The 26,749-nt window shown below is 51.8% G+C and overlaps 1 protein-coding gene across 8 annotated transcripts; it reads left to right on the top strand.

The window, feature by feature from the left end:
- Window positions 1–108: 108 nt before the first annotated feature.
- Window positions 109–26,224, top strand: Usp2 (ubiquitin specific peptidase 2). 8 transcript variants are annotated; one of them, XM_021237734.2, is made up of 14 exons: window positions 126–304; window positions 1,069–1,339; window positions 8,049–8,884; window positions 20,593–20,643; window positions 21,542–21,665; window positions 22,050–22,161; window positions 22,254–22,364; window positions 22,707–22,771; window positions 22,951–23,054; window positions 23,141–23,221; window positions 23,342–23,420; window positions 23,836–23,943; window positions 24,120–24,240; window positions 24,494–26,224. In XM_021237734.2, the coding sequence occupies exons 3-14, from the start codon at window positions 8,090–8,092 to the stop codon at window positions 24,579–24,581; spliced, it is 1,839 nt and encodes a 612-aa protein (XP_021093393.1). In that variant the 5' UTR covers window positions 126–304; window positions 1,069–1,339; window positions 8,049–8,089; the 3' UTR covers window positions 24,582–26,224. The 8 variants fall into 8 exon arrangements, with proteins under 8 accessions (XP_004856857.1, XP_012932113.1, XP_021093393.1 ...); XM_004856800.4 differs by lacking the exon at window positions 1,069–1,339 and having other exon boundaries at window positions 109–304; XM_004856802.3 differs by lacking the exons at window positions 126–304; window positions 1,069–1,339 and adding an exon at window positions 2,417–2,530.
- The last annotated feature ends 525 nt before the right edge of the window (window positions 26,225–26,749 follow it).

Raw genomic sequence — 26,749 nt, 5'->3', positions numbered from 1 at the left:
CAGGGCGGGGCTCTAGTGACATCACAATAGTAACAAGCCAATAGCCGTGATGTATTTCAGTGACGCAGGACGCGGGGTGTGGCTTCCCCGGCCTGGATGAGATGAGGCTGCTGCCCGCTGGGTGGCGCCGGTTTCCCCGGGAGGTCCTTTCTGGGCCCCCGGAGGAGGTAGGGGAGAGGAGCCGAGGCCAGGGAGCCCTCAGCCTCAGCTGCTGCTCGCTGAGCCGCCCCAGTACCAGCCAAGACTCACCCGCAGCTCCATGCTTGTGCCCGGTTCGACTCGTCCATCCTCCGAGAAGCGGCAGGTACGTGCCACCTGTCGGAGATCGGGGAAGGGGGATGCGGGGGTCAGTGTAAGCCTTAGGTTCAGAAAGTGAGGTGTCCAAGACAGCCTCGGCAGAATGACCAACTAGAAATGTAGGGCGAGGGCCAGCTGTGCGGGGGAGCTCCAGCTGTGTATGTGTGAGAGGGCCTGCCAGCTGACAGTCCAGGGTGCCAGGAAGAGCCATCTGTGTGTGCTCATCAGTGTGTTCTAAGGGAAAGCTGCTTCGGCGAGTCCAGGTCTCTGTGCCTTCTGTGGGATGTGGCCTGAGAGTGACACCTGGACACTGACAACCCCGCGTGTGCATGCAGCTCTCTTACTCTCTGCTCTTAAAGCTCTCCTGTGCTGTCTCTGGTCAGTTTGCCAAAGCAGGGAGGGGGTTGGGGGGAGGACATCAGTTAAGCGGAAGGAGAGATTTTCCGCCAATCCCAAACCAGACAGAGGCAACTTCGAAATTCTCACCAATCCCAAATTAGAAGCAGGCAAGTGGTGCTCTAGCCAAACAGTTTAATAGCCAAGGGAAGCCCTGGCCAGCGCATTCCAACTCTTCTGTAGGAGTGAACATCAGAGCTCCTGACTTGGATGCTTGAAGAGAGAGGGCTGAATTGGAGATGGTAGTAGGGGCTGCTTTTCCCCAGAATGGGCATGAGAAACATCCCTGACCCATCCATCAGGAAAGCCTGGAGGAGGTAGAGCTGGTAGGTGGGCTAAAGCTGGGGCAACTCACTCTTTTGACGTTGTGTGTAGATGATTGCCAGACAGGAATGAGGGCTGGAATGAGGGCGTCCTCAGCAGTGCCTCATCAGGACCCAAGCTGAGTCAGTGGCCAGTGCTGAGACAGGGAGGAGGCCCCAGCCTGGGTCCTCCCAGTCCTCAGGGAGAGCCATCAAGAAACAGGAGAATCATCTTGGGAGCAGACAGGTGCACCAAGGCCAGAGAGACCAAGAGCCCTGCTCCTTCCTCTCGTGACCCTGCCCAGCCCAGCTCTGTGGCCACGGAATCCTGAGCCCTTGAACAGGTAGAGTAGAGCCTGGTGGTTTGGGGGAAGCTGCGTTTGCCATCTTTGTCTGGGCAAAGAAGGAAGGAACCCAAATGGACTTGGCCTGTCCCACTTTGGTGGACTGGACACCATGCTTGTCCTTCCCATTTTGAACACACAGAGCAATTCAGAAAACCATAGGACTGTTCTCATGGGACACAGCACTCCCCAAATGTTTTCATGAGATCCCTTTCTTCTAGGAAGGGTCACTTGCTACTACTAATGTTACCGCTAAGTAGAATAGGTAGACATATTCAATAGGATCATCATTATTGAATTTTTACTGTGTGTCAAGAAATTTACAAATATTTTACTTCATCCTCACAACTGTAAGGTATACCATTGTTATTATTATGATTGTTGTTGTTGTTGTTGATCCTGTTTTGCAGACTAAATAACTAAGGTTCAGAGAGCTTAAGTAGCTTGTTTACTGACTCAGATCCAATAACAGAAAGAACTAGAATTCAGGCCTAGACCTAGAAGCTGAACCCAGGCAAGGTGGTGCATACCTGTAATCTGCACAGTGCAATCCCAGCACTGGGAAGGCTGAGGCAGGAGGATCTAAAGTTCAAGACCAGCCTGGCATACATAGTAAGTCCCTGGCAAGCCCTGTCTCCAAAAAAAAAATGTGTAGTGGACCGAAACCAGTGTTGGTTTCACCTGCCTCTGACTGTCCATGCACCCTTGAACTGGATCTACTCTTTCTCAAAAGCCCGGGGGTGGAACTAGCAGTAAGGCTTCTTCCTCTACTCTAATTCTGTGGCTGACAGCTGCGGATAATCAATCTACCTTCTCCATATTTTTGTCTGAAGTTCCACCCCATCCCTCTATCTTCTTTTTAGTCTTTGGTTTCCTCTTGAATCCCCCCACTGTTCCACTTCAAAATGCCCCCTCCCAAGAGTCCTAATAGATCTCTGTAACTGGGCCTGGTCCAGCCAGGCAGCCAGCAGAGGGTGGGCATGCCACTGCCCCTTTAATTCTCTTGGGGCTTGGAATGCAAGTGAGTTGCTGTCTCTGCGAGGTCAGATAAGATACTATATATATCTGAGCGGTAACCTGAGCTCCAGATTACCCAGCCCCAAGTCAGACTCGGCTTCTGGGCTCTCCACTGCCTTCCCTGCTCTGCTGGGGAAGAAGCCCCCAGGTCCCTTCCAGAGCCTCCGGACACAGGTCAGTAGCTGCTCCCTTGCTATCTGAACTTCACAGGATGGCTGTCTAGAAGACAGGCATGGGTGAATTTGGGAGAGCAAGGGAAAGGCCACCCACTGGGCCTGTTGGGTGCCCTGGGCAAGACCAAAGACTGCACTGGAAGTGAAGAAGGAAGACGGATGAAGCTCTAGAAGAACGTAGAGGGAGACGGGGGGGGGGGGGGGGACAACAACTAGGACAGGGCCTGGGCAGGGGTGGGTGGGAAAGAGAAATTGAAAGACACCGATACTGCCTGGAGGCCCATTTCTTTGTTTTGTTTTGGACCTGTAAAAATGTCCACTTCTCTCAACCCCAAATCGAGAAGCATCTTATAAAGATGCTGACCTGGGCCCATCTAGTCCTTCTCCACCCTCAGGATGCTTGCCTTAATCTCCAGTCTCTATCTTACCTCCCCCCACCCCATTCCACTCCTCAGCCTTTGGGCACCTACCAGGAGCTAGGGAGACAGAGATAGACTCAAATTCCTTGACTGACCCCTGACAAGGCAGGCAAGAGGATTGGGCACTAATTAGTCCCTGGGTGCTAACCCCTGAGAAAGCTGCTAGCGACAGGTGGGAGGAGGACAGGCTGACGTTCCTGGTGCCTGATAGGAATAGATAGTGTTGGGCCCCACCCCATCCTCCACCTGTATCTTCCACACCTGCCAGGCCTGGTGCCCAGACAGTGTATCCAGGGACCTAAGCAGCTAGGAGTAAGGGTCAGAGAGTGGGTGGAGGGGGATGGGGCCCCTCACTCACCCTCTTACCCTTCAGGGTCAGCACATTCCAATGCACTTAGCCAGGAGCTTTCAGAAGCTCCGAGGTCACCCCAGTGGAGGTTGCCAAGCACCTGGCAAGACTGGCCGGGTCTCCCCACTTACCTGCCCTGGGTAGGAGAGAAGGGACCCAACCCTGCTTAGAAGTGTCTGAGAAGCTCAGCTCAGGGTTCTCTGTCTAGGCAGTGGCAAGGCCACACAGAAACCAGCATGCCTTCACTCCTAGAGACTAGCAGATTTGGGCAGAGAGAAGCCCTGCAGGCTGCTGGGATGTAGGCTATCACCCACCCCCTGCCCCCAGGGCCAGGAGTGCCTAGGATTCTTGGTGAGCAAGTCCCTCCCATGGCTGGGCAGGTTAGAGAGCCCTTCACGTGAGCTACAGGAAATGACAGTGGCTGACTGGCTGACGCAAGAGGTTTGGTTGCCCCAGGAGAACGTGGTTCATCTTAATCCCTGACTCACCTAGTCTGGTACCTTGGGGAGTGGGCTGTGGTGCAGCCAGGGTAGTAAGTAGGCTTGGGGACATGTTCATAACCAGGCCTGGAGCCAATGACCCTGAGCTAGAGTAGATGCTGGTGACAGGGGACACACAGGAGCTTGGCATCACAGGTTAAATGGAGGCCCTCTGGACCATCTTATGGCTAATCCCTATTGTTCTGGGGCTCAGGTTGCACCCGGCTTCGCTTTCATTCCCCTACAGTGGAAAATTCAGAGGGCTGCTCCTTCAGGAGTCTGTCCACTACCTCCCCTGCTGTTCCGGATAGTGGATGTTTGGATCCTGTAGCAGTTCTCTCTCCACACCACCCTACAGGTCCCCAGCCCTGCCCGAGGCCCAGGAGAGTCCAGGGAAGTATGAAGCAAGGGCTTGGCTGCCAGGGCCCTGTAGCAGACAGAGCACAGATCTAAAGCCAGCTCTGCCCCTGTTCCCAGCATGACTTTGGGAGACCCACATTGTTTTTGGGGACGCTAGTTTCCTTATCTGAAAATGAGCATCATAATAGCACCTGCTGCTGAAGAGTCCCTGGGAGGATTAAGTGAGTTAATACACATGTCCCAAGTCTTAACGAAATTTTAAGCATTAATACCTTCAGTAGTACGAATGTTCAAAACTTTATTTGAAAGTTTCATTATTGGAACAAGGGATATAGCTCAGAGGTAGAGCATTTGCCTAGCATGTGAACACACTGGGTTCAATCCCCAGCTCTGCCCAACCCTCAGAAAAATTACTAAGTTTCTTGCATATTTATTTTTGGAATTGTGGGTACATTTTTTTAATTTTAACTTTAAAATTAAAACTAATTTAATTTAATTTTTAAAAATTAATTTTCTGTGGTGTTTGTGAGTTTGAGGCATTTATATATCTGAAAGAATTCGAGCTCACACCTGCACTGAAACTTCTGGGCTGCTGTGCGTATGAGCATGTGCAGAAGAATGCTGGGTCCATAGCAAGGGCATGTGAGTGTTGGTGTAAGGCTGCCTAAAAGATGAAATCAGAAGCTGCATGTGAAGTCCTGAGCATGCTTTGTGCCTAGTCCATAGGTGTACAGCCCCAGCCAGCCTGGAGACAGCTCCTTGGCTCAGGTGCCCTGACAGGAAGCTGAATGGCTGTGTGCAGAAGAATGCTGGTGGGTTCCCAAGAAGGGGAAACTGAGCAAAGCAATAGGGAATCTCAGAGAAGGGAAGCACTGGGCAGCTCTGTAAAATCAGCATGGGGGAGGAGCTTGGGCAGAGGACTGGCCTCGTGGTCCAAGGTGGTAGACTGGTGAGGCACTGCCTGGAGCTGCTTGCCTGTACTTGCCAGCTCTGGGTAAACAGTGAAAGGAACCAGGCAGTAGGGGCCCCACACTGGGCAGGGAGGGCTACGGAAGATCCCAGCCAATCGTCTGGCCTCCCACTGCCCCATGAAAGAACCATTCAGTCCAGGCCGTTCCTGTGGCAACAGAGAGACTCGAAGCCACAGCCTAGGCCCTGGCCCTAGCTCCCGCCTATGGTGCACTTTGCAGCCTCTAAGGACAACAGTGCCAGGTAATGCCAAGGGGTGCCAACCCAAGCTGGCTTCTCACCTGGAAGTTGCTGGGACTTTTCTTGGGAGTTTGACTAGAGTTTGGTGGAGGGGAGAGATAACATGCAAGGCCTCAGCCCCAGCAGAGCTCTCTTCCCAGACATGGGAGTATAAGCCAGATGTCAGAGCCAAAGGGCAGCTTCCAGGGGGTGTTAGTGATAGCTTGACTCCTAGGCTTCTGGAGAGAAGTGGGAGGTCTGGCAGTTGCCTGCCAGATTGGAGCAGTCAGGAGAGCCAGGATTTGGGAGATCTCCTGGGATTCTGTGAGCCAGAAGGTATGACTCCACCTCCAGCCTCCAATACTTCCAGGGCTGTCTGTCCTGTCTGTTGTACCTTGTTTGGCCCCAGCACTTCTGCATCATCAGCAAGGCCAGGAAAGGTCATGGGCTTGGGGCACTGCCCACAGAATACCAATTCCCTGGGAGCCTTGTGGTGGGGAGGGGAGGGAGAACGATGAGGAGGAGCCATGAGCTCATACCCTGGGGGTGCGAGTGCATCACATTGGCTGCCTGGTGTCCCAGAGCCCCACTCCTGAGACCTGGAGTCTCTTTTACTTTGCATTATTGATGGCTTTCTCCAAAGTGAAATAGAGCAGGACGGGTCCCCTGCCCCCACCCCAGCCTCAGTCTGCCTTTCCCCTGTGGTTTCCCTGCTGAGATCAGGCCCCCTTTTCCTAGAGAGGAGTGAAAGTGTCCTCGAGGGGGGAGCACAGGGCACAAGTGAGTGTATGAGAAGGGTGGGGGTCCCCTGGACCAGCAAGAAAAGGGCAAGCATGAAAAGGGGCAGGGTTTCTCTGATGCCAGCCTGGATACTGCTGGAGCTCTCTGGCAGAGTCCAGGAGTGCTGTTCTGGGGCCCACATGGAAGTTGCCACTTGCTGGTTACCACTCCTGCACCCATCCCAAGCCTTGCCTGGATTGAATTTCTGGAGCTTTCTGCCAAACCCTCAGCATTTAGGGTTTGGCACCAGCTCTTCCCTGCCTTGTTGGGCTGGGCTGCTGGTGGCCTAAGGCAGGCTGTGGGCTGCCCAAACCAGGGTCTGCTGAAGGGTTTGGTGTATGCTCACTTATCTCACTGGGAGCTACGGAGGGAAGCCTGCCATCCAGGCTGAGGTTGGACCGGCCAGGCCTGGCATTATTATAGACTACCAAGGGAGGAGCCAGCCTGCCTGGCAGGGGCTGTGGGAGGAGATAATAACAAGTCATTGTTAAGCTCTTTCACGTGTTATTATCTCATTTATTTCTCACAACAACCCTATGAGATAGGAATCATGATGATAATTATTATATTCATTTACAGGTGGGGAAATTGGAGCTCAAAGAGATTAAATGACTAGTGCAAAATTGACCAGCTAGTCTGTCACAGGGAGTCAAAACCAGCCCTTACACACACTTCTCAAACTCCTAGAAAGGCTTCCCTCTCCCTACCCCAAAAGCCCCACACCACAAGCTCCTGAGGCCCCTCAAGGAAAGGGGCTTCACCCCACTGGTTCCTCTCCCCCAAAACACCTCTGCCACTCTAGCTCCATTAGAGATAAAGATTGCACACTGAGGTGATGGAGGGACTCGGGGTGGGGGGGTCCCCCCAAAAGTAATGGGGGTAGCAATTCAAGGCTATGTGGAAAGAGGGCTGGGTGTATTCTGGAAGACCAGATTCAGATCCTGACTGCTAGGGTGTGACATTGGACTAACCAGTGTCACTTTTCTCATTTGTACAAGCGAGAGGTTAAAAGCCATGGTCCTTTAGGGCCCTCCAAGCTCTACATTCAGTGATTTCTGTGTTCCTTTACCAGACTTACCCCAGTTGCAGAAAAGGGGTTGCTGGGACAGGACAGGTACCAACAACACCTGGGAGTACATGATTTTAGACTCTAGGGGGCCCCTTTTGCACAAGTCAAGTATTGCCAGAAGCAGTTTGGTGTCCCTATTGGGAGAAGCCTGAGAAGCCACAGGGCACTAACTGCTTAGAACAGAAGATCGAGATCAGTGAAGAAGGTGCGCTCTACCACGCCAGTATCCTCCACTGGGGAACCAAGCAGCAGGTGCTTGTTTCCAGGGAAGAGCTCTGGAATGGAGTCTCCAAGTGCTCCCACTCACTCATCCCCATCACTTCCTCTCATGAGCCTCTTTTGTCTCATTAGGGATCTGGCCCCATGATCTTTAGGTCATTCCAACAGACAGAATATGATGCCAAAAGGTCTCATGCTGGTCACCTCAGCCAAAGGGCAGGAAGTCATCATAACTCTTGAAATGTCTTACATTCTCCATCCAGGGAGTAAGATCAGAGGCATCCCCAGCTCAGGAGTTTCTGCAGAAGCTGAGGAGAGGAACCAGATGGGATTTAGCTGGAAAACTGTGCATGACATGGAGGGCTGCAGAGGACAGCCTGCTTGCATATTTAGGTCTTTGAGGGGAGGATTCAGAGTGTCTAGGACACACTGATGCCAATTTCTCTCCTGAACGCTGTGCATGCCTGTGAACACATGATGCATGCAAGCCCACATGCATAGCTGCATCATGCGTGAGTTTCTCAGCAGCCAGCCAGTCTCTTGTGGATGTAGACTGGGTGGGCCTGTTGGGCCTGAAGGTTCTGGCCCATCTTGAATGGAGAGCTGGCCCTGGCACCTGTCAGGGTCCTTTGACAACTCCTTTCTTTGTCTTTCAGCCCATGAGGCTCCCAGTCCCCACTGAGTGCCACCCTGAAGGATGTCCCAGCTCTCCTCCACCCTGAAGCGCTACACAGAATCGGCCCGCTACACAGATCCCCCTTACGCCAAATCAGGCTATGGCACCTACACCCCCACCTCCTATGGGGCCAACCTGGCCGCCTCCTTCCTGGAGAAGGAGAAGCTCAGTTTCAAGCCAAGCCCCCCCACCAGCTTCCTTCCCCGTCCCAGAACCTATGGTCCCTCCTCCATCCTGGACTTTGACCGGGGCCGCCCCCTGCTGAGACCCGACTTCATTGGGGTTAGTAAGCGGGCAGAGAGCCAGACCCGGGGCACTGAGTGGCCTTCAGGCAGCGGACTCAGTGGGGGCAGTGGATTTCCCTATGGAGTGACCAGCAACTCTCTCAGCTACCTGCCCATGAGTGGTCACGACCAGGGAATGACCCTGACCCAGAAGAAATCAAACAGCCAATCAGACCTGGCCCGGGATTTCTCCAGCCTCCGGACCTCAGATAGCTGCTGGACTTCAGATAGCTACCGGATAGACTCGGGGAACCTGGGCCGCAGTCCCATGCTGGCCCGAACACGCAAGGAACTCTGTGCCCTGCAGGGCCTCTACCAGGCAGCAAGCCGCCCCGAGTACCTGGAGGACTACCTGGAGAACTATGGTCATAAGGGCAGCGCACCACAGGTGCTCGTACAGGCCTCTCCCTCTCGAGTCCCTGAAGTCCTCAGTCCCACCTACCGACCCAGTGGCCACTACATGCTGTGGGAGAAGGGCAAGGGCCAGATCCCTGGGCCCAGCCACTCCAGCTCCCCAGGGCGAGACATTACGGTGAGTTTACCCTTGGGGAACCTAGTAATGGGCTGGGGAGGCAGCCACCAATGTAGAAGAGCCAGGTTGGGGACAGGACTCCTTATGATTGATAGTAGCCCCCGTGGAGAGAAGAGAAATAACTCATCTCTGTATGTCTGATGCCCTCCCAGTCTCCCAAGGACCTGAGAAACTGAGGGTGGCCCAGCAGTGCTCTTGGAATGCTCAGCTATCCCCATGCTCACTGCTATTCTCACCTTGTCTTTTTCCACCCAACATATCAAGGTCCCCTGCAGGCCTTGCCCCATCTGGGACTGGATGCTGGGGCCCCCAGACCACCAGTGCTCCCTGTGGCAAGTGGGGCCTCCCTGCTCTGGCTGCATCTCTCCTGTTCAGACTTGACATTTGGGCATAAGACATCAGGAGAAGAGGGACCCTTCTCTGGTTGACACTGGCAGGCTTGAGCCCACAGTGTCTAGATACCAGGACTTCTGTGTCTTTGGAGGAAATAATGGAGAAATTGTCTAGGGCTTGAGATGATCTAATACCTCTGTATTCCTTCCCTGCCTGGGATGGAAGAGGCTCTGCGGGAGTCTGGCCAGTGGCTGGCACAGCCTTCCTCACATCTAATTCTTGATCAAACCTCTCCTGGGGAGCTGAGACATTCTGCTTTCTCTGTAATTATTACTGTGCCATTAGGCAGCGAGCTCTCAAGGATGAAAAAGATCCTACCTCCAGATCCCTCACCAGGTGCCTTGATGCAGGGAACTCAGCTGATTGCATGGGTGGATGGGTGCGTGGGTGAGTGGAGAGAGAGGGATGCATGGATGAATGGATGGACTGACAAGTGGACAGACAAACAGGTGGCTGGGCAGGTGGACACGCAAGCATATGGGTAGGAAGGATAGGGTTCTGTGTGTTCTCCATTACTTTATGCACCACCCCACTGCTAGGACATGTGCCTTTTGTAAACAGCAGCTGTGCCACATTGAGAAATACTGCTTAGAGCACTTCTCCAGGCCAATGGAGTAAGGGTTCAGGATGAGGGGTGGGGCATTGGCCAACAGACCATGAAGTGTGTCATAACTAAAGATTTTGAGAGGACACTGATCACATTTCTTAGAGAGCTTGGCCTTGCTGAGATGTCTGGGAAGTGCCAAAAGTGTCTGGGAGATACAAAAGCTGTGTCTCCCAGGGCATTCAGACCCTGACAAGGCAGGGCTGGCTACATTGGAGAGCCAGTGTAGATGGGAATAGGAGACTGTGTCATAACAAAGCTGGGCTGGGAGAGAAATGACACTCTTAAAGGACAGTGTGCCATGGCTGGGGCAGAGTAGGATCCCCTTGGACATAATGTTGTCCAAGGGGCCAGCAGAGAGTGGTCTCGGTGAAAGGCTTGGGTCCTTGGCGCTGCTCAAGCGCTGCCCACTTTGCAGTGCTTTTCCAAATGGAGTCTGCAGACTGCATGCCTTGGAATGACACGCAGGCCTAACAGGTCACCCAGACCCACAGACTCAAACTCTCTCAGGGTAGTGCATGGGAATGTCCTTCTCACCTGCCCTCCAGATGACCTCTAAGCACACACCAACACTGAAAACCTTAACATCATAGACTGAACTACAGACAGCACCACCCCTGTGCCCCTTCATGAGAGAGCAAGATCTCTTGACTGGGAGTCAGACTCCACTGGGGATCTGCCTTCTCCCTCACTGCACACACCAACCCTCCCACAAGTCTGCTGCCCTCCACTTCTTCCTGACAGTCCCAGGGACAGGGTGAGGGGAGTTTTGAAAGAGACTCTCAGAGGAGCATTACATTGCCCCAGGATGAATTCAGCCACCTAGCATCCTTACTTCCCACCCAGAAGCACCTCACAACACTGAAGTAGCTGAAAATGCACCACAGCAGAGCTGGGGCTTCACCCTGAGCCCATGCTGGGGGGCAGGGCTTCTGCCAACCAAGAAAGACTTGTGAGAGCCTTTAATTTCACCACCACCCCTTCCTTGTGCTCACTTCGGGGGCTGGCTGCATACCGTGGAAGTGAAAACAACCATATCCATGGGGCCTGGACCACTTCTAAAAGTAGGTCCACTTTCTTGTCTGCTTTCCACTGGAGCATCTTAGCTTTTCATTCATTCATTTATGGAACTCAGCTTACTAGCACCGTACTCAGTGCCTAGTGCTAAGTCCTCAGCACCTAGCCTACTCCAGTAGGTCTCTTAACTTCTGAACCTGTTTCCTCTTCTATAAAATGAGAGTGCTCATAGTTCCCACTTGGTAGATTATTATGAGGAATGGGAAAGTACTGGATGTGTAAATGCTCGATAAATGTTGGCCCTTGCCCCCTTCCAGGTGCTATAGGAGACAAGAGATGTGTATGAGCCATGGATCATGCCTTCAGCGCATTCACAATCCCCTTGGGGAAATAAATTCAATAAGTACAACAAGAGACAGCCTAGGTTTAAATGTTATCAGTGGTGGAAAAGGAAGAGGTCATGTGAGGCTGAGGTGGGCTGCCCATGATTTCTGGAAGGTGCGGTTTGCTTCTTTAACCTTGGACACCAATCAACTAAGCTGCATTTCCTCATCCATAAAAGGGAGTAATCACACCTGCCCTGCCCACCTCACGTGAATGCCATGAGGCTCTGAGCAAATAATGAATGTGGAGGAATCAAAATGCAGTGAAACACTACATAAGAGTTTGTTTAAACTTGAAAGGGAAGGCTAGGGGCACAGGCCAGTAGTACAGCACTTCCCCAGCCTGTGAGGCCCTGAGTTCAATGCCCAGTGCTGAAAAAATAAACACAAGAGAAAGGAAATGATAAAAAAGGGCACTGACTGGGAGTTGGGGTGGGGGTCACAGGGTAAGAATTCCCCTGTGCAGGAAGAAAACTGAGGAAGTATTCCTGTAGCAGGGTCTCTCTCTCTCCGTGCCCCCACCTCTCCATTTTTTTTTTTTTTTTTTTTGGATAGGGTCTTGGTAAATTTCCCAGGCAGGACTCAAATTTGTGATCCTCCTGCCTCAGGCTCCCAGAATGCTGGGATTATAGGCATGCACCACCACACCAGCAGGATGTCTCAGGGTGGCCAATTTGAACTATACTTGGATTTCATAAAGAAAGGAAGGTCACACAAAGGTCCCAAGCAGGAGTAGAAGTTCCAACCAGACTCCTTTCTCTCACTAACAGTGACAGCCGACATGAACTTAGAATATCAGACTCCGCTGAGCACGAGTAAAGAACTGACAGAGAGGAATGTAAATTCTGAGTAACCCCTCCCCGTGCTTGTGTAATCACCAACAAAATGCCAGTCTGTGTGGGTACAGCTTAGCCCCAGGGTAACAAAGGTCTGTCCTGAGGCTCCATTATCTGCTACAAATGCAGACAGATGAGTCAGGTGGGACAGTGACGGGGAAGAGGGTGCCACTACCCTCAGTGGGGACTCCAAGCCAGCCCAGGTGGCTCAGTCCTGCAGAGAGCACCAGGCTCCTGAGTCCCAAGCCCATCACCTCCCCCTCCACCCTACGTCTCCTGTTCCCAGGCCTATGGAAGGACAAGCTGTTCCCATTGAGCCCTGCCAGGGCTTCACTTTAACCCCTACAATCCTTCCTAATCCTCCTCTGCTCCACCTCTCCAGCTGCTCCCTGCCACCCCTGGCACTCCGCCTGCTGGATGAAGCCCTGCACTGGCCCCACCTCCCCACCCTCCCCAATAAGAGCCAGGGGTTGGCCTAGTGCCCTCCCCAGCAGTCAGCAGTCTGGGCACCTGCTCCTCACACAGCACCAGGGACTGAGGCTTGAGTCAGCCTATTCTCCCATACTCAGTTTCTTCCACATCTTGCCTTCTGCTCCAGGATCTGTTTCTAAGGAGAAATAGAACCTGAGTACCTGGGTCCTATTTGCCACTGGCGCTGCTGACTCATCTTTCGAAGCCCTGGGTTCCAGCTGTTCAGTAACAGGGACATTATATAAGCCAAAGTCATGTGATTTTGCTATTGGGTGGAACTTTGGACTTGAATGCTGCCCTACAGCGAGCAGAGGTTCTCCAGAGAGAACAAGCTGAGAAAGGCAGGGGCTAAGAGATCCTGGGTGACAAGTTGACCTTCCTCTCCTGTCCCTTGCCTGCTCACTCTGTTAACAGCCTGAGACCCCAGGGCCTGTCCTCACTTGCTCCCACCCCAAGCTTACATAGCCACCCTGAGGAGGTCGAATTTCCTGGGGGCAACACAAGGTCACGCAGAGGAGACATTAAGGGGGAGAATTCCCATGAAGAATCAGCACTGGCCTTGAAGAAAAGGGCAGCTGGTTTGTGGCTTGTGATTAGAATCAGCAAGATGCTGATGTCCCCACCTCATAAAGATCTCCTGTGGGCTGTGACCTGGTGGCCTTGGAGTTGCCTTACTCAGGCTTGATTTCTCAATTGATGCCCGGCACCATCCATCCTCCCTTCCTTCTCCACCCCCACTCCAGGACGTCTGCATGAGTTAATGTGGTGCTGGGGTGGGGCTTAGCAATACAGAAGTTAATCCAAGCCTGGTAAAATGTTCCCTGCCCCTGGGGGAGCCGCTCCACTGACCATTGGCTTCAGAAATGAACATTGTGTCCAGAGCCCAGAGCTGCACATGTGGCCCCATGTCCTCTCTTACCTCAGTGAATACATAAAACTGGCAACCTAGACTGAGGTAGAGGCAACAGAAGGAAGTGTGTGGTTTCTGGAATCCAGCTGGTTCAGGCCAGGCTGCCTGGGGCTTGAAGGAGTACAGAGCATTTGGCCTCTGGAGGTCCAAGTCATACAGGGAAGCAGAGCTTCCCACAGCAGGTGGGAAGAGGGTGGACTGACCTTCCTCCCACAAGGCACACTAGGGGCTGAAAGCCCACCCCCTAACAAGGACTCAAATCCCTTACCCTTTCATGCATCAGCCAATGAATCAGGCCACCAGTCTATCCATCAGCACTGGCCTTGAAATATCCGCCTGAGCCCTTTGTCACCAAATCCTAGACCAAGCTGCTCACTCAAATGTGACAGAAGCAGAACAATCTCCCCTTGCATAGCTAGCCCTGACTTTATGTATAATCCATTTCATGGCAGGAAGGACCTGAGGTGGTGAAAATCACTTATCCTATGTGAGAGGCAGGCCAAGATCAGGCTCTTAGAAATGCAGTGTTGGGCTGCAGGAATGAGCCCAGCTCAGATTAGTTTTGTGTACTTGGTGCACAGAAAGTCACAGAGAACATGTCGTGATGGCATAGCATTATAGATGGCTGAGTCAAGAGAATCACAAGCTCAAGCCCAGCCTGGACATCTTAGTCACTTAGCAAAAACCTGTCTCAAAAAATTAAAAAGGGCTGAGGATGTAGCTCAGTGTGAAGGGCCTCGGTTCAATCCCTAGTACAAAAAAAAAAAAAAAAGTCACAGAGCCTGAGGCAGATTCAGATCCCAAAAGACTGTCAACCTTGTTCACACTCCATTTCAAGAAATGACACTGAGAAGACAGTCTCATAGGGACTTGACTAGTTAAGAAATGAGCCACAGTCCTTTGTTGGCTGTATCCAGCAGCAATCAGACCTGCTGGGCAAGACTTGACTCTGTGCGTATTATTTCCCCATACCCAGACTTCTTGATGTGCTTGCATACTAGAGCTTTCCCATCTGGCCATCCTACTCCTAGCAACCTTCCCTTCCTTAGAATCCCAGGATGTCCTGGGGTGAGAGTGCCCATGTCACGTCATGGAAACACAGGCCAAATGCTGCAGTGGGTGACCGCCTCTGGGCAGTGCACACTTGTTCAACATGCAAAACCAGACTTACACTCCACCCTCTGAGGCTCAGGGGGCCTTCCAGGATTCCCAGCAGAGCCTGGTGTGGCCCTCTTCTTTAAGGCCTCATTGAGCGAACATACAACCCTTCCCTGGAGAAGGCTTCAGGGTGCTGGCACAACCCAGGCAAGCCACACACAATCTAAGACCATTTACAAAACTCTTAGAAACACTTATAAAGCAAAGATAAACACATTAAAATAAATTAATAGCATCCAAACTGAATGCTAGGAGACTGAGGATATGCAGTAATAGGGTGTTTAGAACTGGGTGGAGTTAATTGGGGAAGACTTTATGGAAGACACGAGTTTTTAGCAGAATTTACAAGTAGGTAATTGGCAGAGAGCAGGAAGGACATCCCAGAATTTCCTAGCCATTGTGAAAAGCATGAGTTTTGCTATAAGACACACCTGGGTTCAAAGCTCTTCAATGGCATTTATTAGCTTTGCGGTCTTGGGAGGTCATTTGACCTCTCTGGACATAAGGCTGTTCACCTATAAAACAGGGATAATAACAGTTACTACTTCATAGTGTAATTATGGAAATGAGCTGGGATAATATATATAAAGCCCTTAGACCAATGCCTGGCATTTAATAAAGAATCAGTTGTTTTTTAAGCACAGGATAAAAAGCAGGTCAGTTGATGTCAGGAGCAGAGCATGGTGAGGGTGGTGGAATGGAAGGTGACTATGGGGAGACAGCCTTGCAGACAGGCTACCTGAGGGTCTTGACAGGGTACAGCGGTGCTAGTTGGTTCAGAGAAGGAGGGTTGTGATCAAATGCAACACTGGCACACACAGTACCAGACCTGATGGAAAGGATGTGGCCGGAAAGAAGGAATCCTGGAAAAAAGGGCTGTTGCAGTGTGTCCAGGGTCCAGGTTGGGTTAGAGTCTGGAGATCACACCTCCTAACATGTGCACCTTCGAGGATCACCTAGCAGAACACCCTGTAGCTCCTGCCTCTGCGCCACCTCCCCTTCCACTGCTGGAAAGGGGCCTGGGTTGAGACTCCTTTTGCTTCCCTCCCATTGGCACTAAATTGCTGTTTTGTGGGTGGCCTTGTGTACAGCCCACACATGTGTCCCGGACATAATCCTCATATGGCTATGGTCGTGTGTGCAGTGCGCGTGTACATGTGTGGATGTGCCTGCAAGGAGGAACAGAAGGAGCCCACAGATGAGTAACAGCACACACTGCTGCCTCTCTGAGTATTTTTAAACGCTAAAAATACTGGCTAAAAATAGCTAGCAAGCTCCAAACAAGATACTTTCTCTAGGCAGATTCCTGCGCGTCCCTGTTAGGTGAGAGGGGCAGAGCATCAGAAATAAAACCCCCAAAGACCCCTGGCCTGTAACCACTACTGCACTTCCGGTTGAAGGAGAGTACCTTTCTCCCCACCTGCCACACAAAAGTCAAATTTGAGGTTCTGGGAGAAATGGAGTTGGGTAATTGGTTAGAAAAGCCCAGAGAAGGTTCTCTCTAAAAGCCAAAAAGGCCAGTGACCTATTGTACCTTATAAAGAAGCACTGCTTCTCTATTCCCCCCCCCCCCCCGCACCAGGGATCGAACTCAGGATCTTGTGCTTGCAAAGCAGGTGCTGTGCCACTGAGCTAAATCCCCGGCCCACACTGCCTCTCTTGATAACGGAGGCCTGGAGGAGGTGAGGAGCTCAGTCCCAAGGCTGTGGAAATTTTATCTTCTTAACCTAGGCCCACCCAGTCCCAAGGACTGTGTAAATATTGGGTATCCAGAGGGCCTCGGTCGCGCTGAATGCTGGACACAGATTTGTGCGGTGTGCATTTTTCCCCGAAGAGAGTACTGAACTTCCTTCAAGTTCTTAAAATGACCTTCAGTCCCCAGCTCCACCCCCCCAAAAAAAAGTTGGAAATTGTATGCTGCCCAGGCAGAAGCCCACCCACTTGACACTAGGCCTCCTGGCGATTTGTTCTGAGTCCCAGGCAGACCCGGGCCTCCACTGCCCCTCCCAGAAGTCTGCAGCGCTTTGCAGGGAGCTGAGAGGGCGCGGGCAACCGGGAAAACCTGCGGGAGGCGCGAGCCAGACTGGCCCTGCGACCTCGCTCTGGTCCGCGAGCTGAAGGCGCGCGGGGGGGCGGGGGGGGGCGGGAGGGGCGGGCGGGCTTAGGGTGGCCCCGCCCCTGAGTTGACGTCGCGGGGTCCGAGGTAGCGGCTTGGCTGCCAGTCTGGTGGAGAGCGAGAGCGGGCTCGGGCGGTTGGCGGCTCTCCGCAGGGAGGTTGAGGCAGAGCAGCGCGCGGCCGGCCAGCCGTAACGGTTACTGTCGGGCACCGAGGACTGGGTCCCGTGGCGGCCTCGGCGGCCTGGGTGTCCGGACTGTGGCGCCCTGCGGGGACTCCCTGCGCACCCTTGGCCAGCGTTAGGCGTGGGGCCGAGCCCACCGCCGGCCCCCAACATGCGCACCTCCTACACCGTGACCCTGCCCGAGGAGCCCCCCGCCGCCCCCTTCCCCGTCTTCGCGAAGGAGCTGCGGCCGCGCTCCCCTCTCTCCCCGTCCCTGCTGCTCTCCACCTTCGTGGGGCTTCTGCTCAACAAAGCTAAGGTACGCGGGCCCTTTTCCGGGACCCCCACACCGAGGGGGTCGCGGAGTCCTGCCTCCTCCCAAGACTCCCCCAACTAGCCGGCTGCGCACCTCTCAGCGAGGGAGTCGGGTCCTCCCCAGCCCCCACCCTGCCTCTCCCAGGGTTCCCCGACCAGGAATGCCCCTCCCCCAGGTGACTCCCTCCTCTTGTTGAGGTCCCAGTCCCCTACTCTTTCGCTCTCTATGACCCAGGCACCAGGTGGCTCTTGGCCTCTTCCTGGCACCTATCAGGACAGGTGCAGGAAAGCGTAACCTTGACCAGGGCTGGCGTGTGAGGGAACAGGCGAGGGGCAGCACGCTGGATTTTGTGGGTGACTCCTGCAAAGCAAAACTCCACTGAGGAAGGCTAATCAGAGGGCCGTCTCTGCCTTCCTTTTCCCAAAGGGCTCTCTCCTGGGGCTTAATGATAGGGTCCTTTGAACCCCGTGAAGGGCAGAGGAGTTACAGACAGGTGAAAGAGGGCAACTTCTCTTCCTGGCTCTCCAGTTGTTCAAAGTGGGCAGCCCTGGATTGATACAGCTGCCTAGACGAATGCTGAGGCTAAGGCTGGGCACTGTCCCCATGGGGAAGGGAGAAGGGGCCTGAGCTTGACAGGTCTTATGTAACAGGCACCAGCTCCCGTGTTGGCAGGGCATGCCCTGCCCTGTGCCAGGGCCACACCGGTCTCCTTGGCTGCAGCCAGGATGCACGGCTGACCCTCGAGGCACAGGTGAGACATGCAGGAAGGGCCTCGACTGGAGTCTCCAATGTGAAGATGCAGACCTCAGTCAGCCTTTCTTTTGCCCCATCCCTAAACGCCACCTCTTCATTAACGTAGGGACCGCTCTTTGAGCCCCTGCTCCTACCCTGGAAGGGGAATGCTGCCTCTAACTAGTGGCTGTGAAGGTGGCGTTTGCTGTCCAGAACAGTACTTGCTAGCGATCAAACCAGGTTTGTTGATGGCTGTTAGGAAGCAGCAGATCCAAACTTTCTGGAATCTTTGCACAGGAGTCCACTGGTAGCTGGAGTCACTTCCTCTGCTTCCCTGGGAGAGGCTGGCTGTGCAGGGTCTCTGTCCCACCTCCTCCAGTGCTAGCCTCTCTCTCCTTACCAGCCTGAGGTAGGATTGTTTGCCCTGTAAGAAAGGTCACTCCTGGGACATTTTGTTCCTCTCTATAATGGAAAGTGCTGAGTTTCCCTGGAGCTCCTGATTTCCTATTCATGGTAGAATATCAGGCTAGGTATACAGCAGCCCTGCTCTCCCTCCACTCCTGCCCTTATCCCTCCACCATCTACACAGAGCGCTTAAGAATCAACATATGGTTCTGAGCTCAGGAAAGTTTAAACTAGAGCACAGTTCCCACCCTAAAACAAACCCAAAAAATCAACAGCTGGTCTAATGATGCCTTAAAAGAGCCTCTCCTATCTCCCCCATCCCCAGGCCAATAGAAGTTTTAGATCCTCAGGAATAGGAACCATAGAAGATTGAGTCCACCTGTCCCCCCGAGCTGTTGGGTAAGAATGAAAAACAGGAGTGTCCCTCTAGACAGATGACACCTGTCTCCCATCCCCAGTGATAACTGTCTCAGCTGAGGGCCCAGCTTTGATGGACATGGCCATGGTCACCAGTGGTAGAGTGCTTTGCAGCTACAGCCTGTTTAGACAGATGTCGTCTGAGGCACAGGGGGTAAGCACTGCCAAAAATAGGTGTAAGAGTGGGCATTCTGTGTGGGCACGCTTTAACATTTGGGTTTCATTCCAAATGGGCAACATGGAAACTTGTGCAGCTTTTTTTGTTGGATCCTGGGCAAATCTTTCACTAGTTTCGCCTGAAAATGCTGATAAGATCTTTGCTGCAGGGAACTCTTCTCTGTGGTGACCCTCTTGAACATTAGGGGGTTTAGACTATCATTTAGGTAAGATTCAAATTTTGTTTGATACCCCACATACTGCTAGCCCTAGCAGACTTAGCAAGGTCGCTCACCCCCTACTTCCTGCCAGTAAGTTTTCTCTCCAGCTGCAGGTTAAAGCCAGGTCTCTCTTCTGAGTGTGCTTTTCCTCTCTTCCTGTTAGTGCCGGTCCTGACAACTGGCCGGAGGAGGGATCCTCTTGCACGTAGGATAGGCAAGGTAGTTCTTCAGAGGAGCTCTCCTTCAGCCCGCTCATCCCCATCCCCCTTCAAGCTGACAATCTCATGGGCTTTGAGCTGCTGACAGCCTATGAGGCTGACAGCACACGGCATGAGTAATTTTAGCTGAGTTATTTCAGGCTCCTGTTCTGATCAGGGTTGAGCTGGCCCCACACATGCCCCAGCCAGTGTTGCTCCAGAGTTGCCCGTTCCGATTCCCCTCCCGGAGAAGAGGGGGTGGCAGACTCATCTGCAAACTGTTCCTTAACCCTTTGGGCCTGAAGGTTTTCTGACTCATTGGAGGTATGCCCCAGATTATGGAGAAACCTTGACAGACAATGTTCAGAGTTTGTGATCTAGCACCTGTTCCCTCTCCAATCCCCTCACCACCCTCCACGATCGATCGAGGAGGTGCTTACCTCTGCTTCGTGCAATCTGCCATCCTAAGGATTCCCAGCAGTGGCCAGTTAGGATGTTGAAACCAGAGCCAGGCAGGGAGGATTCTCCCAGCCTTTAATCAGCCCTTAAGAACTGAGCTCAGCTGGAAGGAATTCCACCTGTCTCTGACAATTCAGAATGGCAGGCGGACTTGAGTTTTTTCCAGCTGATGATAGAAACTCAATTAGGGTGTTTTGTCATTTAACTTTTCCTAACCACCGTGAAGTACCCATTCTGAAAGCCATTGTATATATTGGGCATCTAGTACAAATATAGGTCATCTGAGAGAGCACCTAGATTTGGGTCCTGAAATTTCGTGCAACCAGGAATCAAATATGTACCCAGATCTATGAACTGCTAGTCTCTTAGTTCTAATCGGCACTCTCCACTGTAATAGCTATGGGTTTTTTATTTTTTGGTACTGGGGATCGAACTTGGGACATGGCGCTTGTGAGGCAGGTGCCAGAACCACTGAACTAAATCCCTGGCCCTCCATTGTAATAGAGAATAACATAAAGATGGAGAGAAATAGAGTCCTAAAAGCAAAGTCCCAGAGAATATTTTTGTTGTGTGTTGAAAAGAACAGGCATTCCTCAGTCTTTCCTCCAAGATACATAGACTAAGGCTGAAGAGAGAAAAATACTTGTGAACTGTTGCTCATGGCTCGAACCATCAGCACAGGTTCAAGAAGAGCCTAGCAGGGGCCCAGCCTCTCTGCCTCATCCTTATAATGCCATGTGTTTTTTGCTTACAGAATTCTAAGAGCACCCAGGGTCTGGCTGGCCTTCGAAACCTTGGGAATACGGTAAGTTCTTCCCAGTCCACTTCTTTCCTGGGGCCACCTTCTCTCTTGACTGGGATAATCTGACCAAATCCTCTCCTGGCTCCAGCTGACTACCCTCTAAGGCAGATGGTACCTGCCCTTCCTGGTGTTGCACAGGATTTCTGGGCCCTTCCTTACCCACACACAGCAGGAAGTAATGCTAAAAGGAAGTTGCCCTTTAACTGTCAGCTTGCTGCTCTTCTGGCTCCTTCTCCTCAAGGACACCCATCATTTCCCACCCACTTCTGCCCTGAGTGCCCACACCCTTTTGTATACCTCTACAGTAAATAACCAGCTATGTTACCTGTGCCCATAGTGGGGATTTGCCTCACTTCATCCCCTTCACTTTGGAAAAAAGGAACTTGAAACTGTGAGAGGCCTCCTTTCTGGGTAAATGAACTAGAGCCTTTGATACTAAACAATAGAGATACCAGATGAGGGTCTTATCTCCCCTACTGTGTTAGTCAACTTTCAGTCACTATAACTAACGCCTGTAATAAATCAACTCATAAAGAAAAAAGGTTATTTTAGGTCACATTTTTGGAGCTTTCAATTCATAACCAAGTGGCTCCAGGTCTGACCAATGGCTGCATATCATGATAGAAATTATGATAGAAGCACATGGCAGAGCAAAACTATTTATCTCATGGCCAGGACCTGGGGGTGGGGCAGGCAGACAGACAGACTAGGTCCCACCATGCCCTTGGAGGACACATCTCTTAACAATCTGAAGACCTCCCACTGTGCCCCACCTCCTGAATTTTCTACTGCTTCCCAGTAGTTACAGGGCCGGGGATCAAGCCTCCAACACACAGGCCTTTGGGCAACACTTAAGAGCCAAACTGTGGAATGCCCTGATTGTCTGGCTCATCTCTTTCAGTGCTTCATGAACTCCATTCTGCAGTGCCTGAGCAACACCCGGGAGCTGAAAGATTATTGTCTACAGAGGCTCTACATGCAGGACCTCAGCCACACCAGCAGCACACACACAGCCCTCATGGAAGGTGAGAAGCCCATGGGACATGACCCTGTCTCCCCTCTTGACACCACGCCACTCTCCTGGGCTCCACTGCTAGCTAGGTTTTCGATGTACCTCTCCTCTTTTTCTTTTTTAGCCTACACTTTGTTGGGATTCTAGTTTCAGAGTTTAATAGAAAATATCTCAGATAATACAAAATAGGGAGATATATCCTCTACAGATGGAAAGGGGAACGAGAGATGGAGGGAGAGCAAAGGGAGGGCAAGGGAAAGTACAAAAAATTAAAATGTGTTATGCACATGTACCAACTCCCCACAATAAATGTCATCATTATGTACAGCAAACATGTGCTAATATAAAAAATCTCACCTGTCCTCTGCAACCCCTTTCTGCCCTCTCCTTGCAACAGAGTTTGCAAAGCTAATCCAGACCATATGGACTTCATGCCCCAACGATGTGGTGAGCCCATCTGAGTTCAAGACCCAGATCCAGAGATATGCACCGCGCTTCGTTGGCTATAAGTGAGGGCCTTGCAGCATGTCCTCCAGGGCGGGTGGCAGTAAGCACAAGGGCTTGGTGAAGAGGTGTAGCTGACTCTTCTCTTTGTTTTCAGTCAGCAGGATGCTCAAGAGTTCCTCCGCTTTCTCTTGGACGGGCTCCACAATGAGGTGAACCGAGTAACAGTGAGGCCCAAGTCCAACCCTGAGAACCTCAATCATCTCCCGTAAGTAAGAGGAGAATGCCATGGGGAAGCAGAACTTTTGTGAGCTTGTGCGTTTCACCTACTTTTGGGGGGTAAAAGAATGATTTGAAGAGAATTAGATTCACTTTTGAAGATTTAAAATCTAGATGAGGGTGGAGGAGTCAAAGGGAGGGCAGGGGAATGGGGAAAAAAAATCCCAAGATACATCATGTAAAGGTACAAGTTCCCAATGATGAATGTAAATGTATTATATACCTAAAATGTACCAATAAAAGAATTTAAGGGGGGAAAAAAAGATCTAGACCCTGAAATGTAACATGGTTTGAGCTCTGACCCAATTGTCTTCCTCTCTCTGGTTCCCAGTGATGATGAAAAAGGGCGACAGATGTGGAGGAAATATCTAGAGCGGGAAGACAGTCGGATTGGGGGTACGTACATGGGACAGAGAAATGCCTGCTGCTGCCTGAGCAGAGCACGAAAAGCCCTTGGGACTGATTATCCCAGGAAACCCTGCTTCTGCCCATGTCTAACAAACTAGGGCAGGAGCACTGAGAAGGAAGACCAGGGTCCAGATGTGTTCAGCATCTCTTGGCCTTCTGTTCCCCAGATCTCTTTGTTGGACAACTAAAGAGCTCCCTGACATGCACTGACTGTGGTTACTGTTCTACAGTCTTCGATCCCTTCTGGGACCTCTCACTGCCCATTGCTAAGGTATGCACCCCTCTCACCCCAGCTTCGGAGCACCCACACCTGTACTTGCACATCGTACACCCTGACCTATGCTTTTGTCTCTCCAGCGAAGTTATCCCGAGGTGACACTAATGGACTGCATGAGGCTCTTCACCAAAGAGGATGTGCTTGATGGTGATGAGAAGCCAGTAAGTCGCCCTTTAGTGACAGTGAGAACAGAGTTCCATGAGACTAAGGGGGAGTTGGTCCAGCTGGGAAGCTGTTTTCTCTCCCAAGTTCCTTCTAGCCCCATTTTTCTCATCTTCCAGACATGCTGTTGTTGCCGAGCCAGAAAACGATGTATAAAGAAGTTCTCCATCCAGAGGTTCCCAACGATCTTGGTGCTCCGTATCCTTAAGGTCCATCAGGGCAGGAATCTGATTTTTTTTGGCGGGGGGATACTGGGGATTGAACTGGGACCTTGTGCTTTCAAGGCAGGTGGCGGAACCACTGAGCTAAATCCCCGGGCCCCAGGAATCTGATTTTTTTCTTTTACTGGAGCTCAAATCCAGATCCTAGTACCTGTCACTCAAGCATGCTGCCTTTGGCCACATCTCCAGCCCCAGGACCTGATTGTTGAGGGTAACCAACAGCAAGGGACTAAAAGGCCAGGAGAGCAGAGTAGGAAAAAACAAAATGTGTAGACTTCCTTGTGTTTGCTTTCCTGCTTCCTGGGAAAAGTGCAGTGGCCCCTGTGGAACTCAGGTCCCCCTAGTTGGCTTGTCTGGCCGCACTTTCTGTCCTTGACTCACATCAATCCCAGACCTGAAACGGTTCTCAGAATCCAGGATACGAACCAGCAAGCTCACAACATTTGTGAATTTCCCACTAAGAGACCTAGACTTGAGAGAATTTGCCTCAGAAAACACCAGTGAGTATCTCTGAGTAGGAAGGGAAGAATCAGGGCACAGGTGTCTAGGACACAGGTGGGAGGGAGATTGATGGCAGGAAGTTAGCACAAGTTAGGGAAAGACTGGGAATAAGCCAAAAGGAGGGAACCTAGGGCATGCAATGCCTCCATGGCTTCATCCTTTGTTTCCTCTTCAGACCATGCTGTTTACAACCTGTATGCTGTGTCCAATCACTCCGGAACCACCATGGGTGGCCACTATACAGCCTACTGCCGAAGTCCAGTGACGGGCGAATGGCACACTTTCAATGACTCCAGGTGAGACAAAGCTCAGGCAGCACTCTTGGTGACCACCCACACCTTCATTTGCATGGCTCCCACCTTGAATAACCAGCAAAGGTCAGGCCCAAAAGCTGCATAACACACATATGTCTGCTGCCCATTCAGAGGCACTGGAAAGACAGGCTGGCTTTGGGTTTGTAGTACAGAAATTAGAGATGGGGGCCACTTGTTTACCACTCAGCTGTGTCCCTGACAGCCTGTCTCTGACTTTCCCCTGCTCTCTCCACAGTGTCACACCCATGTCCTCCAGCCAAGTGCGCACCAGTGACGCCTATTTGCTCTTCTATGAATTGGCCAGTCCACCCTCTCGTATGTAGCATTGAGGAGCTACATCCCTTCACCTTTCCCTGTGGTGGCCTCACACCCTAAGTTTTTTTAAAAGACAAAACAACAAAAACCCTGCCACATAAGAGAAATATAAAGTAAAATAAAGCTGCGGAGCAGGAGTTGATGCAGCCTGGTCAGGGTCTGGAGCAAGGAGCCAGGTGCCCCTGAGCCATGCCTAACGGGAAAGACCAGCTGGACACAGAGACCGGAGTCAGCACAGTGCTCCCTCAGCTTCTCTTGTTTGCATTTTTAAAGTTTGTGGTTTCTCCTGTGTGTAATAAACAACAGCGATCTGTGGAGAGAGGATCCAAGTCTACCTGCTGCTCTCTCCAGCCCCCGAGCCTTCTGGGAAGACAACGCCCTCTGGAGCCTGCTGGGAGCGTCGCTGTCTGGATCAGGGCCCTGCGGTAGAACTGCCTTGGTCTCCAACGGACCTGCTGCTCTCTGGGCCAGGGCAAGGAACACCCCTGAGCCAAGAGCCCTATTAACGCTGCTGACTGCAGCAGCGCAGAGGAAGGAATGTCTTTTTTTTTAAAAGGCTGGCTTGGGTTTTTAAAAGCCTGACGTTTTTAAAATTACTGTAACAAAAGTGTTGAGACTGGAGATGCTCTCCTTCACACCTCTTCACAGCTGGGACCTTGGGCTGGTGCTTTTTTATTTTTAATTCTTCAAGTGCACCCTTTCTAATGCTAGCCCCCTGTAGTGCTAGGTGGGTGTCGGCCAGACCCGAGGGTAGCCACAGTAGACCTGGAATATAAACAACTCTTTTGGGTGTGTGTTTTTGTTTTTTTAATGTTTGGATGGAATCTAGTTGCCTCCAAGAATTGTGCCTTATAGCATTTAGGGACCAAGGGGTAACTGCCCCTCCCTGAAATATCCCTCAGCCTCTTCCCTTTTTCCCAGTGCCATGTCCAAATCCACTGGGGGTATGAGGCTGCCCGCAGCCCCTGGCATGTCGCACGTGGCAATGAGGCAAAGAGAGAAGGTGAAAGGAGATTTCTCACCACAGTGTGTCACATTCTTCCTGCCCACCACCTCTTAGCCACCCTGGTCTACTCCCCAGCTGTTAAAAGATAGCACAAGTCCTTATCCATAGAGCTTCTCTCACCTTTAATTTATTCTGTCCCTAACATCCCTTTCCCCTGCCTTCCTGCCGCCTGCCCTTCTCAGAGCTTCCTAGACACAGGCCCCCTGGACCGAGTTTCTCAGGGATGCCCGTGCCACCCCTCGGCTCCTCAGCATTGCTCTTCAGTCCTGCCCTGGGAGCTGGAGCTTGGGTGTCTGGGGACATTTGCCTCAAACATATGATTCTTTCCCATGGGCTTGACTTTGCCCCTGAGTCATTAGAACTGCAGTCCCAGAGAGCAGAGCTGTTCAGCACTAAAGCTGGGAGCATTGTGCACTCTGCTCGTCCCCACAGCGAGGTCCAGCTTGTGCCTCTCAAGCAGAACATTCCAGCATGCCTGGGGAGGCACTGAGAGAGACACCCTGAGTTTACCTGGCCTGACACCTTTCTCTAGGGAACCTGAGCCCAAGGGCTGGTGTACACTTGTTTACCATGTAAGCAAGAGTAGAAGAATGTCTAATGTACAGTGGAACCTTGTACAGAATAAATAATAGCTTTGAAAAAGAAGCTGGTAAGTGATGGAATCTTAATTTGGGAAAGCTCTGAACCCAGGAAGGACTTCTTGCATATGAAAGGCCGTATATTTCATTGCTTTACCCAGTCTGTAAGTTCTCAGATCAGGAAATTTTTACCTACCCACTGTTTAAACTTCTGTATACAAAAGCTGCTTGTAGGGCCAGGGATTTAGCTCAGTGGTTCCAGCGCCTGCCTCAAAAGCGCAAGGTCACAGGGCTGGGGATTTAGCTTAGTGGTTCTGGTGCCTGCCTCACAAGCACAAGGTCCCTAGTTCGATCCCCAGTACCAAAAAATAAATAAAATTAAAAACCCGCTCATACTGGCACATGCCTGTGATCCCAGCCAGCACTCAGGAGGCTGAGGCAGGATCACCATGAGTTTGAGGCCATCTGGTGTGGTGGTACACACCTGTAATCCCAATACGTAGGAGCCTGAGGCCAGACAATCACTGCAAGTTCAAGGCGAACCTGAACTACATAGCAAGACCCTGTCTCAAAACACAAAAATGAGATAATA

Source organism: Heterocephalus glaber, unplaced genomic scaffold (assembly GCF_053883595.1).
Source record: "Heterocephalus glaber isolate CG9 unplaced genomic scaffold, H.glaber_assembly_v1.0 deba00001429, whole genome shotgun sequence".
NCBI lineage: Eukaryota > Metazoa > Chordata > Mammalia > Rodentia > Bathyergidae > Heterocephalus > Heterocephalus glaber.
Note: the sequence above shows the minus strand (reverse complement) of the source record. Positions and strands in the feature narration are given on the sequence as shown.